The 16,949-nt window shown below is 45.6% G+C and overlaps 1 protein-coding gene across 1 annotated transcript in view; it reads left to right on the top strand.

Annotated features, from left to right (window-relative positions):
• Nucleotides 1-16,949, top strand: part of MYO1F (myosin IF) — a 273,313-nt gene that overhangs the window by 208,233 nt on the left and 48,131 nt on the right. Inside the window, exon 26 of the mRNA XM_086947211.1 lies at nucleotides 3,406-3,610. Coding sequence (XP_086803337.1) covers nucleotides 3,406-3,610 — 205 coding nt within the window. The remainder of the gene's footprint in view (nucleotides 1-3,405; nucleotides 3,611-16,949) is intronic.

Below are 16,949 nucleotides of genomic sequence, written 5' to 3' on the forward strand. Positions count from 1 at the left end.
CAGAAGCGAGTTAAAGATCCCGCACACGTTTCGGGCAGGATTACGTGTTGCCTTAGTGAAAGATATGAACCCAATGGAATGTGTCCTCAAACACGGCCAGGGTCCGCGAACTTTGGAACCTGCTTCTTGTGCTGTGAAGGGACCGTCAGGCCACAGGGTTGCACCAAACAGCTTCAGATTAAGCTTGGATTCGGGGGCGTGTTTTTCGCGGAGTGACGGATGACATCACAGATAGAAAGAACGCAAAAAACACGCCCCCAAAACCGAAAAAGACGGGGCTTGAACCGAGTGAAGCCCCTCTCCTCCAATGGCTGGCCTCCGTTTAGGAAGCCAGCCAATGGAGAAGAGGGGTGGGTTCAAGCCCCCTAACTAGAAGACATAAACTCTTCGGACCGAACTGCGCAAGCGCAGCCTACGGTCCTCGACCTAATAAAAAATTGCAAACAGACTACACAAAACAATTGATTCATTCCTAAACAAAAATTAGTACTGTTAAACATTACTGGTCTAAGTCATGATCTGCAAGCACTCTAGGTACAACTATACCCCCAATTTAAAGTCACACCTTGACTGTATTTAGTTATCTGTTGAACAAGTGTGTCTGGCATTAAATACCAGCTGACATATATGTATCATGGTCACCCATAATCTTTCGGAACACAAATATAACATTTTGCTGGCCATCGTTAATTTTGGAAGAAATATTTCCTTCTGGATTTGTCCTGAAAAATGCATTTGTACTTTTTTTTTTAATCATTCACCAACAAGGAGTCATTTTGAAAACTTTTCTACAGTATTTTGATATTGTTGCAGTAGCTACGTTTTAGCCTTCGATACTTATTAAGAGCAACTGTAGATTGCATGATGTTTCGGAAAGAAATCATACTTCCCAACCGGAAGTCCTGCCTTAATTAATAGCGCTGGGATGCTCCCGAGTGGCCATGCGCTATAGAAGAGCCTTTTAATAATTTTAATAATATGGTGATGATGAGGTCCATGTTTAGAAGAACTGTTTTAAAGGTGAGTACCTATCTGCTAGGACTTTCAACAACTAAGATTGCTCTAGGAAATTACAACGAGGAGACTGGGCAGCTTACCAGTTAAAAATCCCCTTTAAAGTCTGCTGGCCACACAGTAGCGGCTGCTACTGAATGGGGGTGGTGAGGTGGGGGGAACAGAGGGGGGAATACAAAATAAAATAAAAAGGCTTACCTGGATGCCCCCGGACGCCGTCTCTCCTCTGTCATCACAGCCTACCAGAGTCTCCTGGCCAATCACAATGCTGCCTTACAGGAGCGTTCTGATTGGTTGGGGTCACATGTAAAGTGTGCAGGACTGTTAGCCAGCCCAAGATGGCTGACCAAACCGTCTTTACATTTTAGAGTGTGCTTAACACTCCTCCCCCTGGCCCCTGCACTGGCCAACCCAGCCCCACCCACCCCACCTGCACCTAAGCAGGTAGGAAAACTAAAATGATAAAAACATTAGTTATTATCAATTAATTTTTCTTTTTAAACTGTTGGCAGGGCACTGGGGGGACACTCTTCTGCCTTAGCGGAGGAGCTGCCACCATGGCCACATCTGCTGTAGGTGGAGATAGACCTCTGAGAACTCTAATGTGGGGTTCCCCATTAAGTTACCAGGAAAAATAGTCATAAACACTTGCTCTAGTGGGCTCTATAAGCAGAAATGGGGAACATGTATTGAGCCATGTTTTCCTTTTAGTAGTTAATCAATTTTTAAGATTCATACAACAAATCTGCTTCTAGAATACTTTAGAAATAAACAAGCTGAAAATCTGACCATAAAATATGGGGGTCACCAAAATAAGACCGGAGGGGGGGGGGAGTTAGGCTGTTGAAGGAAACTTTTAGAACATGATGTAAAAGTAGATGCCAACTGAAAATCTTCCATTCGGCTGGGAATATTGTGTGCATGGTAAACAGGCCTGTATCCCTGCCATGAGTGCCCCCACAATGTGTGAAAATGGCATCCAGACATGGTATCACACTAATCCTGAGTTTTGTGCAGAGGTATGGCCGTCCTTGATAATATGCGGTCCAGAACTTTATCAGTGACCTGTAGGAGTGTAACAAGCGGGCCCTCATAGTGGGCATTGGATTACTGTCCCAGCCCTGGTGGCAGTGTTCCTTGTTTTGTGAACCTTTAGTGTGACCAGACATTTTTCTCTGTGTCGGAGAGAGTGCTGTCTCTACCCCTCTCGTGTAAAGTTCTGCTGTAATGTGAACGCCCAGAACCTTGTGTTGACATCCATATGCATGATGCGAGAGAGAGTGTGTGTGTGTGTGTATGTGCAGAGAATGTGCAAGACATTTATGGTATAAAAGTCTGTGTGTGGTATGAATCTGGGTACTGGAGCCAAACGGATCCATTTCAGAAGTCCCTGGTTTAGCATGGCACAAGATGGAGGGTGAGGACACCTTTCCCAGACAGTGGAAGTGTACTGCCTGCATTCCTGTGACTAACGGGTAGAGACCCACCCACTTAAATGATGATTGATGGAGACAAGGCTTCTATCATTAACACCATCCAGATCACAGTGGGCCTTAGCGTGCAACCAGAATTAGAGAATAGAAAGTGCAGAAGAATCTGCCACATGGATTTACGTTTTATTTATGCCCGCATGAACGCAAGGAGTAAAGACATTGAACTGAGTTGTGCATCTAATCAGTGGGGTAACTTTAAGTAATCTGTGCCCCTGACCAATTAATGCTTTTGCCCACAGTACGCCTGGGACTGACTGTAGCCATTACAGCAGGGAGAGAGTACCCGAAGGAGGGTCAACGCCTTACAAATCAAAACCAGGATTAATATTTTGCAATTACAATTTCTCCTCCACTCCGTAGAATTTAATTTTGTTGGGAGATCATAGCTCTTTCTTTTGACTAAAAGACAAACACTTGGCTGGACAATACGTTATTGTGTCTATTGGTTGACTGATCAGTTCTGAGCTATTGTCCCCCACACCATCTTCCCGAGAAACGTGACTGCTCGTCCTCGCTGCCCTGGGTTAATTGAGGAAGGGGCTACTTTGCCCAGTTTGCAGAGCCATAGTAGGATGAGCCCCAGAGCACCAGTGGCAACTGGCCGTAGTTGGGGCCGAGTAGACCCTGTATGCACTTTTGCCTCTGACATTCCTGGCAGATTCATGCATGGAAACATACGTTTGCGTTTAATTAACTGGAAATGTGGATGAATCTGTTACTTTGAATCTTCCCCGCTGTCAGGAGGACATGTAGGAATAAAGGGAATAGATTTTGGCACCAGTTATTTAAACACCTTGCTCTTGCTCTCACCTCTTGTTTTGAGTAAACTATCTCAAGTGAGAATAGAAACAAATTATTGTCCTGACAATGGAGACATTTTTACTTTATTCTCATGTAGGTGCTCACAGAAATGGGACTCCCCATATTCCCGGTAACACCAACAAACAACGAGTGCCAACATACTCTACAGCCCAGAAGGTGAACCGTATGCCGCCTGCTGCTACTGCTCTGCCAAGGCAAGGGTCTGCACGGAAAAGCAGGGCACGGCCGCCCTCTGAAAATAACATGGAATTTCTCAATGTCCCTGACCAGGGTGTTGCTGGGTAAGCATGACAATGGTTTTGAACATGAGTGGCACTATGTGTGACTGCAAGAACATGTGCTTCCTAATACTGCAGCACAGGGCTTCTCTAAGTGCTGTATGGTAGCATATCTGTAGTTCCCTCTAACAGACACACCTATGACGGAGAACAATTTTCCAGGTACTTCTGGCTTTAGAAGGTACTTAGCATATTTATTGATCTTCCAAGACGCACAGGGTAAGGTGCAGCAGCATAAACATACAGATATTGCCATCAGTACATGCTAGAATCATCAGATGTCACTCAAGACACCACATAGATTTCTACTTAAGTGTCAAATATAGAGAATTGTGGTCTACGCTCACTGAATCATTTTAACTAAAGTGCTACATTACCAAATTAAAATGGTTTGTAACAGCATAGCCTACGATTTTAAGATTGCTTCCTTGGAGGCCAAGGAGTAATCTGGCAAGTAGCCCTAACATATGTAAACCTTTCATTTCACAAAAGTATTTCAGGAAATCTACATATTTATATTCTGCAGTACGAACCAAACCACTAACATCATGCATCAGGCTTATTGTTACAACGACTCAAAAATATAAATTCGCACAAAATAATATTATGCTAGATATCTGCACTTGGTCCATGTAAACAAACAGTGCAAATTCCTTATTAAAGGTATCTCCTTCAGGAAACAACATTGCTGCTCAATCAATTTTACTTGTTGGTATGGTTTGTGGACTACAACCTTCTGTTAGGGTTATACTTTCTTTTTATCTGTGCAAATACTATCTGCCACCATGATTATTAATTTGTACATCTAAAAAGACACATGATTTCTCCAAGACCTAATTCCACAAGCTGCTGTATTCCAATAGACTTTCCTCAATTGTTTATGTGCAGAAGGTGCACTCCTGTGTGTAAAACAGATGTTACAATGAATTAAAATCCCTTTGCTAGAATTGAGCAGGTCTTGTTCACAAGCCTGTTATGCGTGTTGTCTACTTCAGCAGTGCACACACTCTCTCAACACTGTTTTATAGCCTAACTGAAATAAGTCTGTTTACATCAGTTTGTATAAACAAGACAAACATTACCAAACTGAGGGCTTCTGAGCCAGGTACTCAGTGCCATCTGAGTTAACTCCAAGTCACCCCTCTCATCAAGTTATTGATATTGGGAGAGTACTGTCCTATCCTAGAGGCAGACCTAAAGAGGATTACAGATGGAACTCTGAGCTTTCTCTTGAGAAATTAGAAATTACATGAGGAATTGGTCCTTTGTGGTCCATTGGATGGTAATTCCTCAGTTCCCCTCATAGTTTCAAATGGAGATTTGTGACTCCTTTAAGCAGATGTTAGGCACAACGTGAAACATACTGATTCCGCCTATTTAACACACACCTTGTAAATCCCACTGGGTCCTGTTTCTCTGTCATCTGAAATCCTAACATATCAAAGCACTAATTAAAGTGTTCATGTGTCCTGCTACAATAAGTGCAAATTTTTACAGACAGAACCGCTCTACCTTTCCTTGTGGCCTTCTTGCCTGGGAATATGTTATTTAATACAAAACAGATAAGAAGGAATAGTTACGTACCTGTAGCTCCGGTTCTCTCTTAGGGGAATTTCCATTATAGTCATAAGCAGTGATTAGTCCCGCCCACATGAGGGAACCCGGGAGCACTTTTTTGGAAAATATTTTATTAAGTGTGGATGTTTGTCTTTCATCAGGAAGGTCTGCAGAGTCACTTAAGAAAATAAAAAGATTATGCAGCCTATAGGAATAGGCTACAATGGCCAAATCCTAATCTCGTACTTGAAAAAAAGGGCCAGGAGAAATGTATATGTGTAAAATGTCATGATGTGTTTTATAAACCGGTGCAAAAGGGGGTGGTGATGGACGGAGCATCTGAATCAATCAAAAACTCACACCCAGTCAAAAGATCTGGGTTTAATCCATCACCGTTTTGACTGGGTGTGAGCGTTTGATTGATTCAGATGCTCCGTCCATCACCACCCCCTTTTGTACGGCTTTTGGCCGCCATGAGTGTGGCAGGGTATGCTCAGACGTGAGTCCTTTGCTCACTTTGCCACTGGATTCAAGCAAGCCGGGCTGAAGATGGCTGGAATGCAAGAAACCGGTCCCAGGATGCTTGTTTCCGGTCCAGGGAAGACATGGCTTGGCAGTTCGGGCTGGACTGTTCCCATGAGGCACAGGGTCAGACTGATTTGCATATAGCCATGTCTGAACTGGGGTGGCAGAGTGGGCAAAGGAACGGTGATGGATTAAACCCAGATCTTTTGACTGGGTGTGAGTGTTTGATCGTTTCAGATGCTCCGTCCATCACCACCCCCTTTTGTTAAATTAAACTCGGCAAAAACCAAAGTCATAGTCTTTGGCTCTAGTACTAATTTCTGGAACCCAAGTTGGTGGCCGGACCAGATGGGCAAGGTTCCCACCCCAGTAGTTAAAGTGAAAAACCTGGGGGTGTTGATCGATGATCAACTTTCTTTCCGTCCCAAGGTTAATGCACTATCCTGTTCGGTGGCCTACCTGCTTAAATCCATTCGCAAGGTCTTGCCATTCATCCCTGGCAGCGATAGGAAAATGGTTGTTACAACGTTGGTTATGGCAAAGTTGGATTACTGTAATAGCTTACTGCTGGGTGCCCAACAGGGGGTACTCAATAAGTTACAGGTACTCCAAAATGCGGCGGCTAGGCTGATTCTGGGGATCCCTAAATTTGTCCCCGTGTCTCAGGAGCTGGTCAAGCTGCATTGGCTTCCAATGCGAAAGAGAATTCTCTTTAAAGCCTTATGTATAGTATTCAAGTCCTTACAAGGCAAGGGACCATTATTCCTGCGACGGTACTTTTACTGGTACCGGCTGACTAGAAATCTTAGATCAACTGACCTGGGGCTGATCACGGTGCCTCGAATCAAGAGAGCGCGCTGGGGGGGCAGAAGCTTTGTCCTGGGTGCAGCCAAAGCTTGGAACGCCTTGCCGCTCGCTCTCAGAAAACTGACTGACCTTGTGGCATTCAGAAGAGCTCTAAAGACGTGGTTGTTTACCATCTGATTTCCTAACCTGTCTCTATATCAGGAGTAATACTTAACGCCAGGACACCTACGGGTAACAGAGCGCTGTACAGATGTCAAAAATAAATAAATAAATAAAATAGAGATGAAGGAGAGCAGGACAGTGTAGCCTCTTAGGTTATCATTACACGAGCTACAAATAAAGGCTGTGCCTTTAAGAACCCAGGGACCACCAGTCATAATGCTCAGCAGGTGGCAGTTCCTTCAGTCATTTTGAGGCGATGCATGATAATATTTAGGTCCCATTGTTACCTCTGTCCACTCCAACGGGGAGGAGGGAGGGTTGCTTATGACTATAATGGAAAGTCCCCTACAAGAGAACTGGATTTACAGATAAGAAACTATTCCTTTTCTCGTAGGGGATTTCCATTGATAGTGATAAGCACTGAGGAGAGTAGCAAGCCCAATCATACTAGGAGCGGTGGAGAGGACAGAGGGTGAACTAAAGAAGCTATTTCTGAGGGAGACCTATCCTACTTGAGCGTCTGCTCTGGCATCAAAGTCCAGGCAGTAATGGTAAATGTTATAAAATTGGTAAATGTGTGAACCGATTGCCACGTGGCTCCTTTGCAAATATCTGGTATAGCGATATTCCTCAAAAAAGTAGCACTGGCCATTTTATCTCTAGTGGAGTGCGCTTTTGGTTTAGCTGATAGTGTCTTGTTAGCATTAAGCTATAGGAAATGGATTTAGGTGGCTAATCCTGCACGGACGGGATCAGTTGATAAACAATTGGTTTAATCTGCGCATGTCAATGTGTCTTATCATGACTCTACTCACATCTAGAGAATGAAGAGATCTTTCAGCTGGAGTAGAGGGAGTCTGAAAGAATGTTGGTAATGAGATTGTCTGATTAACATGGAAATCCGAAATAACATTAGGGAGGCGCTTTGAGTGAGTTCTCATAACCACTTTGCTAAAGTGAAAATCTGTTTATGGTTCATGAGAGCATAATGCTTGGATCTTGCTAACCCTGCGAGTTGATGTGATCGCCACAATGAAGGCGATTTTCCACGGCAGATGTTGTAGAAATGCCTTGCAAATGGGCTTGAAAGGGTCCTGCGTAAGCCATGAAAGGACTACATTGGGTTCCCAAGGAGGAAGGATGCCTAATGGGAGGAAATACCTTCTTCAACCCTTCTAGAAAATCCTTGATCACAGGCATTTTGAAAAAAGGAGGTTTGAGAAGGACATTTTCTGTAGGCAGTAAGAGCTGCCAAGTGAACCTTTATAGAAGAGAATTGCCAAACAAATTTTGCCAAATGTAGTAAATATGGAATAATTACATCTTCCTGTTAAGTTGGAGGGTCCGCATATTTAGAGGAACACCAAATGCAAAATCGTTTCCATTTGAAGGCATATGTGGAACATTTGAAGGCCATTTAGTCTCTTTGAGGATGTCCATGTAGTCTTGTGGCAGATTCAAGTATCCATACTGCACTAGCTCAGGAGCCTTGCAGCTAAATTCAAGGAGGAGAGATTTGGGGTGGACCTTCTGGCCTCCGAACTTTGTTAGCAGATATGATCTGCATGGCAGCTTGAGATGTAGACACTCTGACCGGTGAAGAAGGTCCATGAACGCCCATTGACATGTCCACTCTGGAGCTATTAGGATCATCTGGGCTCTCGAGTGGGACAGCTTGATGAGGACTGATGGGATCAGGGGAATTGGAGGAAAGGCATAAAGAAATTTGCCAGACCAGTCGATCGATAGGGCATTCCCCAATGTCCCTTGCTGGAAGTACCTTAAGGCGCAGCATCGACATTTTTTGTTTTCTGTGGTGACGAACAAGTCGATTGCTGGAGTACCCCATAGTTGAAAAGATGTTTTGTACAATGTCGTAATGTAAAACCCACTTGTGGTATTCTTACAGAAATCTGCTGAGTCAGTGGGAGCATTCTGGATACCTGAAAGGTGGGCCGCCGTGATCATCAGGTCCCTGGCTATAAGCAGTTTCCAGATTGTTTGGGCCTCGTGTGACAAGGGTCTGGAACTCGTCCTCCCTGCTTATTGAGGTAGTGCATGGTGGTTGTATTGTCCGTCTGAACGAGCAGAGACTGAGATCTGAATGATGGGAAATACCTCTTTAATGCCAGATGGACTGCACGTAGTTCGAGGAGAAAGATATGATATGTAATCTCTCTCTCTGACCACTTCCTCTGAATTTGGAGGAGATTCATGTGGGCTCCCCATCTCAGTAGTGATGTATCCGTCCCTATTGTGTGAGGAGGAACCTCCTGATGGAATGTCATACCTCGAATCAGGTTGGCTAAGGAGCACCACTATTTCAGGGACAGCTTTGCATGAAGGGATAGTTTATCCTGTCTTTCCAACTGCCTGTGAGTTCGTTCCACTAGTCTTTGAGATATTCCTTAGAGAGGTTGCATGTGGAGATCGGCATTCAATGAATGAATGAAGGGGAATTTGTAAAGCGCGACTAAGCCCAAGGGGAAAGATAGTACAGCTGCTTGCGAAATGGCGAGGTGCAGTGCTAAACATACGCCTCTACAAAGAGCTAGGTTTTTAATTGCTTACGAAAGAGAGAGAGCGAAGTTTGGCCTCTTAGCTCAACGGAAAGTGTGTTCCACAATTTAGGGGCAAGGTAGGAGAACGACCTCCCGCCCCATCTGGCTTTAGTAGCTCGGGGAACGGACAACAGTTTTTTATTAGCGGAGCGTAAGGCTCTGCTAGGGGCATACAGGGATAGAAGAGACCTGATGTCTTCAGCGCCAGATCCATGGAGGGCGCCATAGGTGAGACACAAGATCTTGAATTTAATCCTGGACTGCATTGGGAGCCAATGCAGGTATTTCCTGGTTAGGGTGGCAGAGGACCGTCTAGGGGCGTTCGCGACAAACCTGGCCATAGCGTTCTGTACGATCTGAAGGCGGTGGACCAGCTTTTTGTTGATGCCTAGATACAGGGCATTGCAATAGTCCAGCCTTGATGCGACGAGGGCCATCGCAACCTGCTTCCTGGATTCTGGAGAGAGAGAGTGAGTGATTTTCCTCAGGATTCTGATAGTGCCACAGCAAGTGGAGACCGTTCTACTCACTTGCTTTTTCGAACGAGAGGGGGGGTTCAGCAGCACACCCAGATTGCGAGCTGATTGAGAAGGCTGGGGGCAGGCTCCAAGTGAGGGAGGCCACCAGTCAACTGGCCAGATGTCCTCTTTGGCCCCAAAAATCAGGACCTCGGTTTTCTCACCGTTTAATTTCAGGAAATTCTGGATCATCCAACAAGAGACTGCTTCCATACATTTCCTGAAATTAAGAGCGGTGATACTCACTGATTTGGAGAGGGAGACCATAATCTGGGTGTCATCAGCGTATGATAGGACTTCCAACCCGAAAGATCTTACTAGCCTGGCCAGTGGGGTCACATAGATGTTGAAAAGTGTGGGGTTCAAGGATGAGCCTTGAGGAACCCCACACTGTACAGGCTTAACAGGGGAGAGGAGGTCCCCCAGTTTAACCCTCTGTTCACATTGGTTAAGAAAGGAGGTTAGGAGACTCAGTGCAGGGCCACCCACTCCTATTTCCCTGAGGCGGCTGACCAAGATGGAAGGGGACAGGGTATCAAAAGCAGCTGTCAGGTCGAGCAGAACCAAGATGGTAGTTTGGCCCTGGTCGACCTTAGCGCGGATGTTATTGATGACCACAGTTAAGGCGGACTCAGTACTGTGTGCCCTCCGGAAGCCATGCTGAGAGGAATCCAGCAGGCAGGAGTTATTCAAGAAGGCACTCAGATGGTGGTTAAGGTGAGCCTCTAACGTCTTGGCAGGGGCGGGGAGCAGGAAAATCGAGCAAAAGTTCTTAAGGATCTCAGGATCCAAAGTGGCCTTTTTTAGCAGGGGCTTAACCACTGCCATTTTCCAAGAAGTGGGAAAAATGCCTTCAGACATAGCTGAGTTCATGACCTTCAACAGTGGGGGCAGCATGACTTCCCTGCACTCCTTAAGAATCTTAAGCGGACAGGGATCCAGAGAGGATCCAGATTTTATTTTGTCCAGGAGCACATTAAGCTGTTCGGGGGTAAGGGGAGGGAAATTGGAGAGGGTGCTTCCGGGACCCGCAGACTGGCCTACGGCAGCGGGGGTAGCGGGGGAGAACCGCGTTCTCTAAGTCTCAGTTCAGCGATTCTAACGCGGTATGGATATCCACTATCTTGGAATGAAAGAAGGTGGAGATCTGGTTGCACAGTTCCTAGGTCCCCACTATAGGATCAGGTAGCTGGAGGGTGGCCAAAGAATCTATAATCCTGAAGAGCTCCCTAGGGGAATTGAGGGAGGCCGTCAACTTCGCAAAGTGGGCCTTCTTTTCCCCGATCACTGCCGCCTTGTACTCCTTAAGGCGATTTTGTGTGTTTCCCTCTCCTTAGGATCCAGTTTAGACCGCCAGCGTCTTTCCTGTTTCCTGCAGCCCTGCCTAAGCAGCCTGAGCGTGTTGGAAAACCAGTGAGCTGAGGGTCTCTTTCTGGCAGAGTAATGCTTTTTAGCAGGGGCCAGAGTATCCACTGTGCTTGAAATAGCATGGGAGAGAGCAAGGGCAGCAGAGTTGGTATCCCTCAGCAAAGAGGGCCTAAGGCTGGACATAAAAGGAGCAAGAGTTTCATTTTTAATCCCTTTATAGTTCCTTCTCAACTCCCATTTTGTCCCATAAAAGGAGGTTGCCGAGAGGTGATGCAGTGTGAGAACAAGAGGGACGGCCATATGATCTGACCATGAGAGAGGAATGGGGGAACCAGTTTTTAGCCTTTGGTCGTTTGTGAAAACCCCATCCAGGGTATGCCCGGCAATGTGGGTTGGACTCCGCACCAGTTGCAAAAGCCCACAGGAGGCAAGGGATCTACCAGTGAAGTGGTGTCGCTGGAGATAGAATTTTCAAGGTGAAAATTAAAGTCACCTAGTATAGTCAGGTTAGGTCTGTCAATAAGCGGTTCCAAAATCTTCAGTAAGTCATGGCTAAAGGTGGACCATGTCCACGGAGGCCTGTAGATCAGGAGGCCAGAAAAGGAGACAGTGGGAGAGGATTTAAGGGAAAACAGCATGTCCTGGAAGGGGTCCACCGGAGAGGAAAGGAACTCAGTGCGGCATTTTAGGGCATCCCTATACAATATTCCCAGTCCCCCACCCCTACGTCCAACTGTATCCATTCATGCTAGGGCATAGCCATTAGGGATAGAATTTAAAACCTCGGGGCCTGTGGAATCTTATGCCCACGTTTCCGTTATGAAGGCCCAGGAAGACTTCCTTTCAGAGATAAAATCCCTAAAGGCAATATTATTCTTCACTAGGGACATAGCGTTAATAAGGAACCTAGATTCTATAGTCATAGAAGGGATGTTTTTCATTTCCCTCGAGGGCTGCTTGTTAATAGAGTTGAGAATGGGGGAACAGCTCGCTGTGTTCCAGCACCTGCAACTAGGGGCGGCACCAAGTGCCTCTGGTGTGAATCTGTGATGACAAGGTTGCCAGTAGGGCTTTAGCCACCGCAGGTCATGCAGAGAGTAGAAATTACTTACTTGAGAGGGGGTAAGAGTAGAACCAGCCCCCCTGGCCCCTGGAGTGTACTCAGTGTGGACGGGAGCAGATGGGCTGGACTCAGGCGTGATGACGGCGCCCGCTGATCGCGTCCGCTGCGCGGAGGCATGCCCGTCTGCTTTTATGCTGGCGACTAGACTGCTAACCTGGATGGCCTCCCCCAAAGATGACCGCTCCAATGCTCCATCACTCCGGGTCCGTGAGAGTCAGCACCTAACTCGGCTGAGCACCGGCCAGAAGCGGGGTAGGAAATTAAAATACGGGGAAATTTAGCAGCGTGACATTTTTTAAGTTTTTAGAAGCGTGATAGTTAAAACAAATGGCATAATAGATGAGATGCTTAAAAATTAGCAGAGTAGCACAACACTCTCCCGGCTTCTGCCTCAGGAGACAAACAGCAAAGTCTCACGCCTTCACCAGCTTGCTGCTTTTATGCTGGCGACTAGACTGCTAACCTGGATGGCTTCCCCCAAAGATGGACGCTCCAATGCTCCACCACCACGGCATTCAGTGTGAGGAAGATGCAGGAGGGCACTGAGCCAAGAAGAGATGATACTGTTCTCACCGTTGGATGAAAGACTTTCATTAGAGAGTAAAAATTCTGAAGGATCGATAAACGTCTCTCCTCTGAAGGACACATTCTTGCCCGTATTGTGTCGATGGAGGCTCATAGGTAATGTAAGGTTTGGGCCGGGATAGGTCTTGACTTGCTAAGGTTGACATGAAGCCCTAACATTTGGAGGAGATTGCAAGTCCATTTGTAATTAAGCTGTACTTCCTGAGACGTTAACGCCTTGATTAGCCAATCGTCTAGGTATGGGTAGACTAATAATCTGTGTTTCCTGAGATGGGCAGCAACTGACAAATATTCTGTGCTTCCTTAGATGGACAATAACAACTGCCATGCGCTTGGAGAATCTTATGGATGCTGACTTCAGGCCAAATGGAAGTCCTTGGTACTGGTAATGGTCCTGCCCCACTACAAACCTCCACCGCCTACTTTTGTAAGAGGATGTTGACTACTGATCACAGCAACGGGAATTGGATATTGGACGGCTTCGGAGGTATAGACGGTGTATGAATGATGAATTTCTGACAATATCCATTTTGCTCAAAATTCAAGACCTAAGCATCCTGAGTTACGTTTTGCCACTCTGACAGATAACGAGAAATGCTTCCCCACACCTGAATGGTTAACAGAAGAGACGAAAGTAGTAATTCAGTGTTTAGATTCGGATTGTTTTTTGCCTCCTTGTGCAGGCTGCTGGGTGGATCTTACCCTTGTCTGCTTTCCTTGCTATGGACAATAAGGTTCTTGGTGCTGTTGCTGATGCCCCTGATACCACTGAGAGGTTTGAACCCTCTGAGAATAGAAATGGCACTGGTAGGACCTAAAAGATTCCCTCTGTTCTCTGGGTCCTTCTAAGCCGACTGCCTTCAGAGTCTCTATTTCTGCTTTCATTCATGCCATCTCATCATCCGTGTGGCTTCGAAAGAGGGTAATACCAGAGAATTAGAGATTCAATATCCTCTGTTGTGACTCTGGCTTGAGAGATGTGAGGCGGAGCCAAAAATGTCTTCTCAGGGCAAAGCCGTGGCAGTACTCATGTGCCGCTAATAGGGAAGAGTCTGGTGTAGCACTAATGATTTGGCTGGAAACCATTAATCGTTCTTTTAGGATTTGCATGAAGTCTTCCCTTTTATCTCTGGGGAGATGTTCAGCGAACTGCTGCATGCATTCCCATAATGCCCTGTCATGCCTGCCGAGAAGTGCAGTTGCACTAGCCGCTTTCATTGTGATTGCTGCGGTGCTGCAAAAGTTAGGTGCTGTAGAAGTTGGAGTAGTGGCACAGTACTTTTTGCAGCTACCACAATAACTGAGTCAAGATATGGGCCCGTACGGAGAAAAGGAGGAACTTGTTCCAGAGGGCGATATTTCTTTTGAAGCCTCAATGGGGCAAGGGCTCGACAAATCATAAAAAATGCTCTAGACCTGCAGGTCTAGTAAACTACAAAATCTCCTCGACCTAACTTAAATGAACTTGACCTCAAACTCTGAAAACTGAGCAAATGTGACAAGTTAACAAGATTTAAAAGCATTTTTATTGTTCATTTACTTTGTGAGCAATAAAGATGCCTTTAAATCTTGCTATCTTGTCACATTTCCTCTGCTTTCAGAGGCAGAGGTCAAGTGTCAAGTTTGTATTCCTACTCACCAGAAAGGGCGAGTAGGACCTAAAATTAGCTCGTCCTTAATCAATCTAACTCGCAAATGCGAGCGGTCGAGTGAATTTTTCGAGCCCGGGGCTAATTTAACTGAGGCTGGAGTTAGGAAAAGATCTATAGTTGTTCTAGGAGACCTGGCTCTATTGGAAGCAATGGTCTTGATGCTGACCTGTGTTGAAGTGTCTCAAAAACTACTGATGTCGTAGGAGTTGGAGTCGACATAGCAAAATTTAGTTTTGCAGCTCCCCTCACCAAGACCTCTTATAATATGGTGATATCATCCACTGGTGATTTTGTTGAGGAGGGAAATCTTAAAGTGTTGGAAAGTATTGTCCTGTAGAAGTGGACGATGTATCTGTGGTTTGATGTCAAGACGAAGACCATTGGAATAGTGACATTGTCGGAAGTGCCTGGAAGATGGAGATGAGCACCTTGGGCTATGGCGGTGACAGCTTGAATGATGGCGTGATCGGGAACGAGATCTGGGCCTCGGAGTGGGAGTGACTGGTGCCAGTGTAGGAGGCACTGGAGGTGTTGTAGGAGGTGGTGACGGAGCAGTAGGGGGTAGGGGAGGAGGAGGTGAGGAGAAGGAGGAGAAGGCACTGGTGAAGAACGTAGTTCGACCCTTGAAGAAGGGGAGTATGTTCTGGAATACTCCAAATTTGGAGATGAAAAAATATGTCTCCAATTTTTCCTTGCCTCCTGTAGCCTTGATGAGGTTGAAAGGGTTATCCATGTCCGTCTTTCTAGACGCCTCAATGTTGACCAGCTTGTCCGTCAACGGCGCCTCGACGTCGGTATGGGCCTCTCCTCAAAATCATTCTCTCGACGTTGACAGAGACCTATGTCGTTTTTCTGCAGTCTTCTTCCTGACACGCCCTCCAGAGACAGATGACAGAGTCCTAGTTGAGGACTGGCCCTCTCCTCCCCTTGAGGTCCTACCTTCAGACTGCATTGGCTGTCTTCTTTGCTACTAAGTGCCATGGAGGCTAACTTTCCCCCTGTCTTTCATGGTGCGTCTTGAGAAGTTCCTGCATTGGTGACAAGACTTGGAACCATGAATCTCCGGGAGGCAGATAATACAAGCCTCATGAAGGTCTGTTTTAGCCTTTCGTCTCCTACAGGCTATGCATTTGTCAAACAGAGAATGCATTGTTTTCTGTCAAAATACCTTAATTTTCTGAAAAAGTCAGGGAGAGACCAGAAACGTTGAGTGAAGTAGTTGTCAGCAAGATTCATTTGAAAATATTTTGTAAAAAAAGCCAACATTGGCAGAGCTCAATCCTCCAGGGTGCTGTCAGCAGGAGCCTCTATTTTTAACTCATAATGACAGCCTATGGAGATAAACTGTCCTGATCTCCTTCATCTCTATACTCTAGCATAAAAGGGATTTGTGAAAGAGATCTATACTGTTATATAAAAAAATCACGCAATTATACACATATACCTTTCTCCTGGCCCCTTTTTTAAGTACAAGATAAAGGCTTGGGCCATTGTAGCCTATTCCTATAGGCTGGATAATCTTCTCTTTCTTAAGTGACTCTGCAGGCCTTACTGAAGAAAGGCGAAGATATATTGTAAAAAAGTGCTCCGGAGTTCCTGTACTTGGGTGGGACTATTCAGTGCTTATGACTATCAATGGAAATCCCATTCCAGAGAAAATAAGTTACTTACCTGTAACTGCAGTTCTCCAGTATAGGTATCTTTCATGTATTCACATGCTTGAATCATTCCCTGTCATCAAATTGGGAGGCCCACGGTACCATAGTAAAGCAGTATGTATCAGTATCATAGGCTGTAATGGCAATTAAAAGTACGTTTAATAGTATATCTATGTTCCATTTATAAAAAGGACCAAACTTGTACTACAACTAATCAGGCTAAAGCACCCTCTAAAACACTCCCAAGAGAGGCTGAGCCCCTCAGATTTTCAAGCACAAGTTAGGATAAATATTCCTGAGTTATAAGGGGAGCCTCTCAGAGGAGGAGGGTGGGTCTCATGTGAATCTAGGAAAGATACCAATAACAGAGAACTGCAGTTACGGGTACGTAACTTATTTTCTTCTCCAGTACTGGATCTTTCATAAATTCACATTATAGGAAAGTAGGATCTTTCTGGCATAGATACCCCAAATTTTTGCCTGGTGTCAGTGTGTTTGGACTGTAGTTCACTGGGATCCTGTACCCAGGACCCCAGTGGCAGTGCTCACTCCTCTAAATTTGATGGTAAGTACTTTGTATACCCCAGTTGGCATACTGGGGTACCATTGTAAATCCCTAGTATAAGGTACTGAGGTACCCAGGGTATTGGTACACCAGGAGTCTCCCATGGGCAGCAGCATGTATTGTGCCACCCATGGGAGTCCATGAAAACAGTGCCTGCGGAACTGCTATCTCAGTCTACATGAAATGGTACATGCACCTTTCACACTAGATATAAGGTTTCCCTTATATCCCGGTCACTGCACTTTAAACCCCTTCCACGCT

This window comes from Lissotriton vulgaris, chromosome 12 (genome assembly GCF_964263255.1).
Source record: "Lissotriton vulgaris chromosome 12, aLisVul1.2, whole genome shotgun sequence".
Classification (NCBI taxonomy): Eukaryota; Metazoa; Chordata; class Amphibia; order Caudata; family Salamandridae; genus Lissotriton; species Lissotriton vulgaris.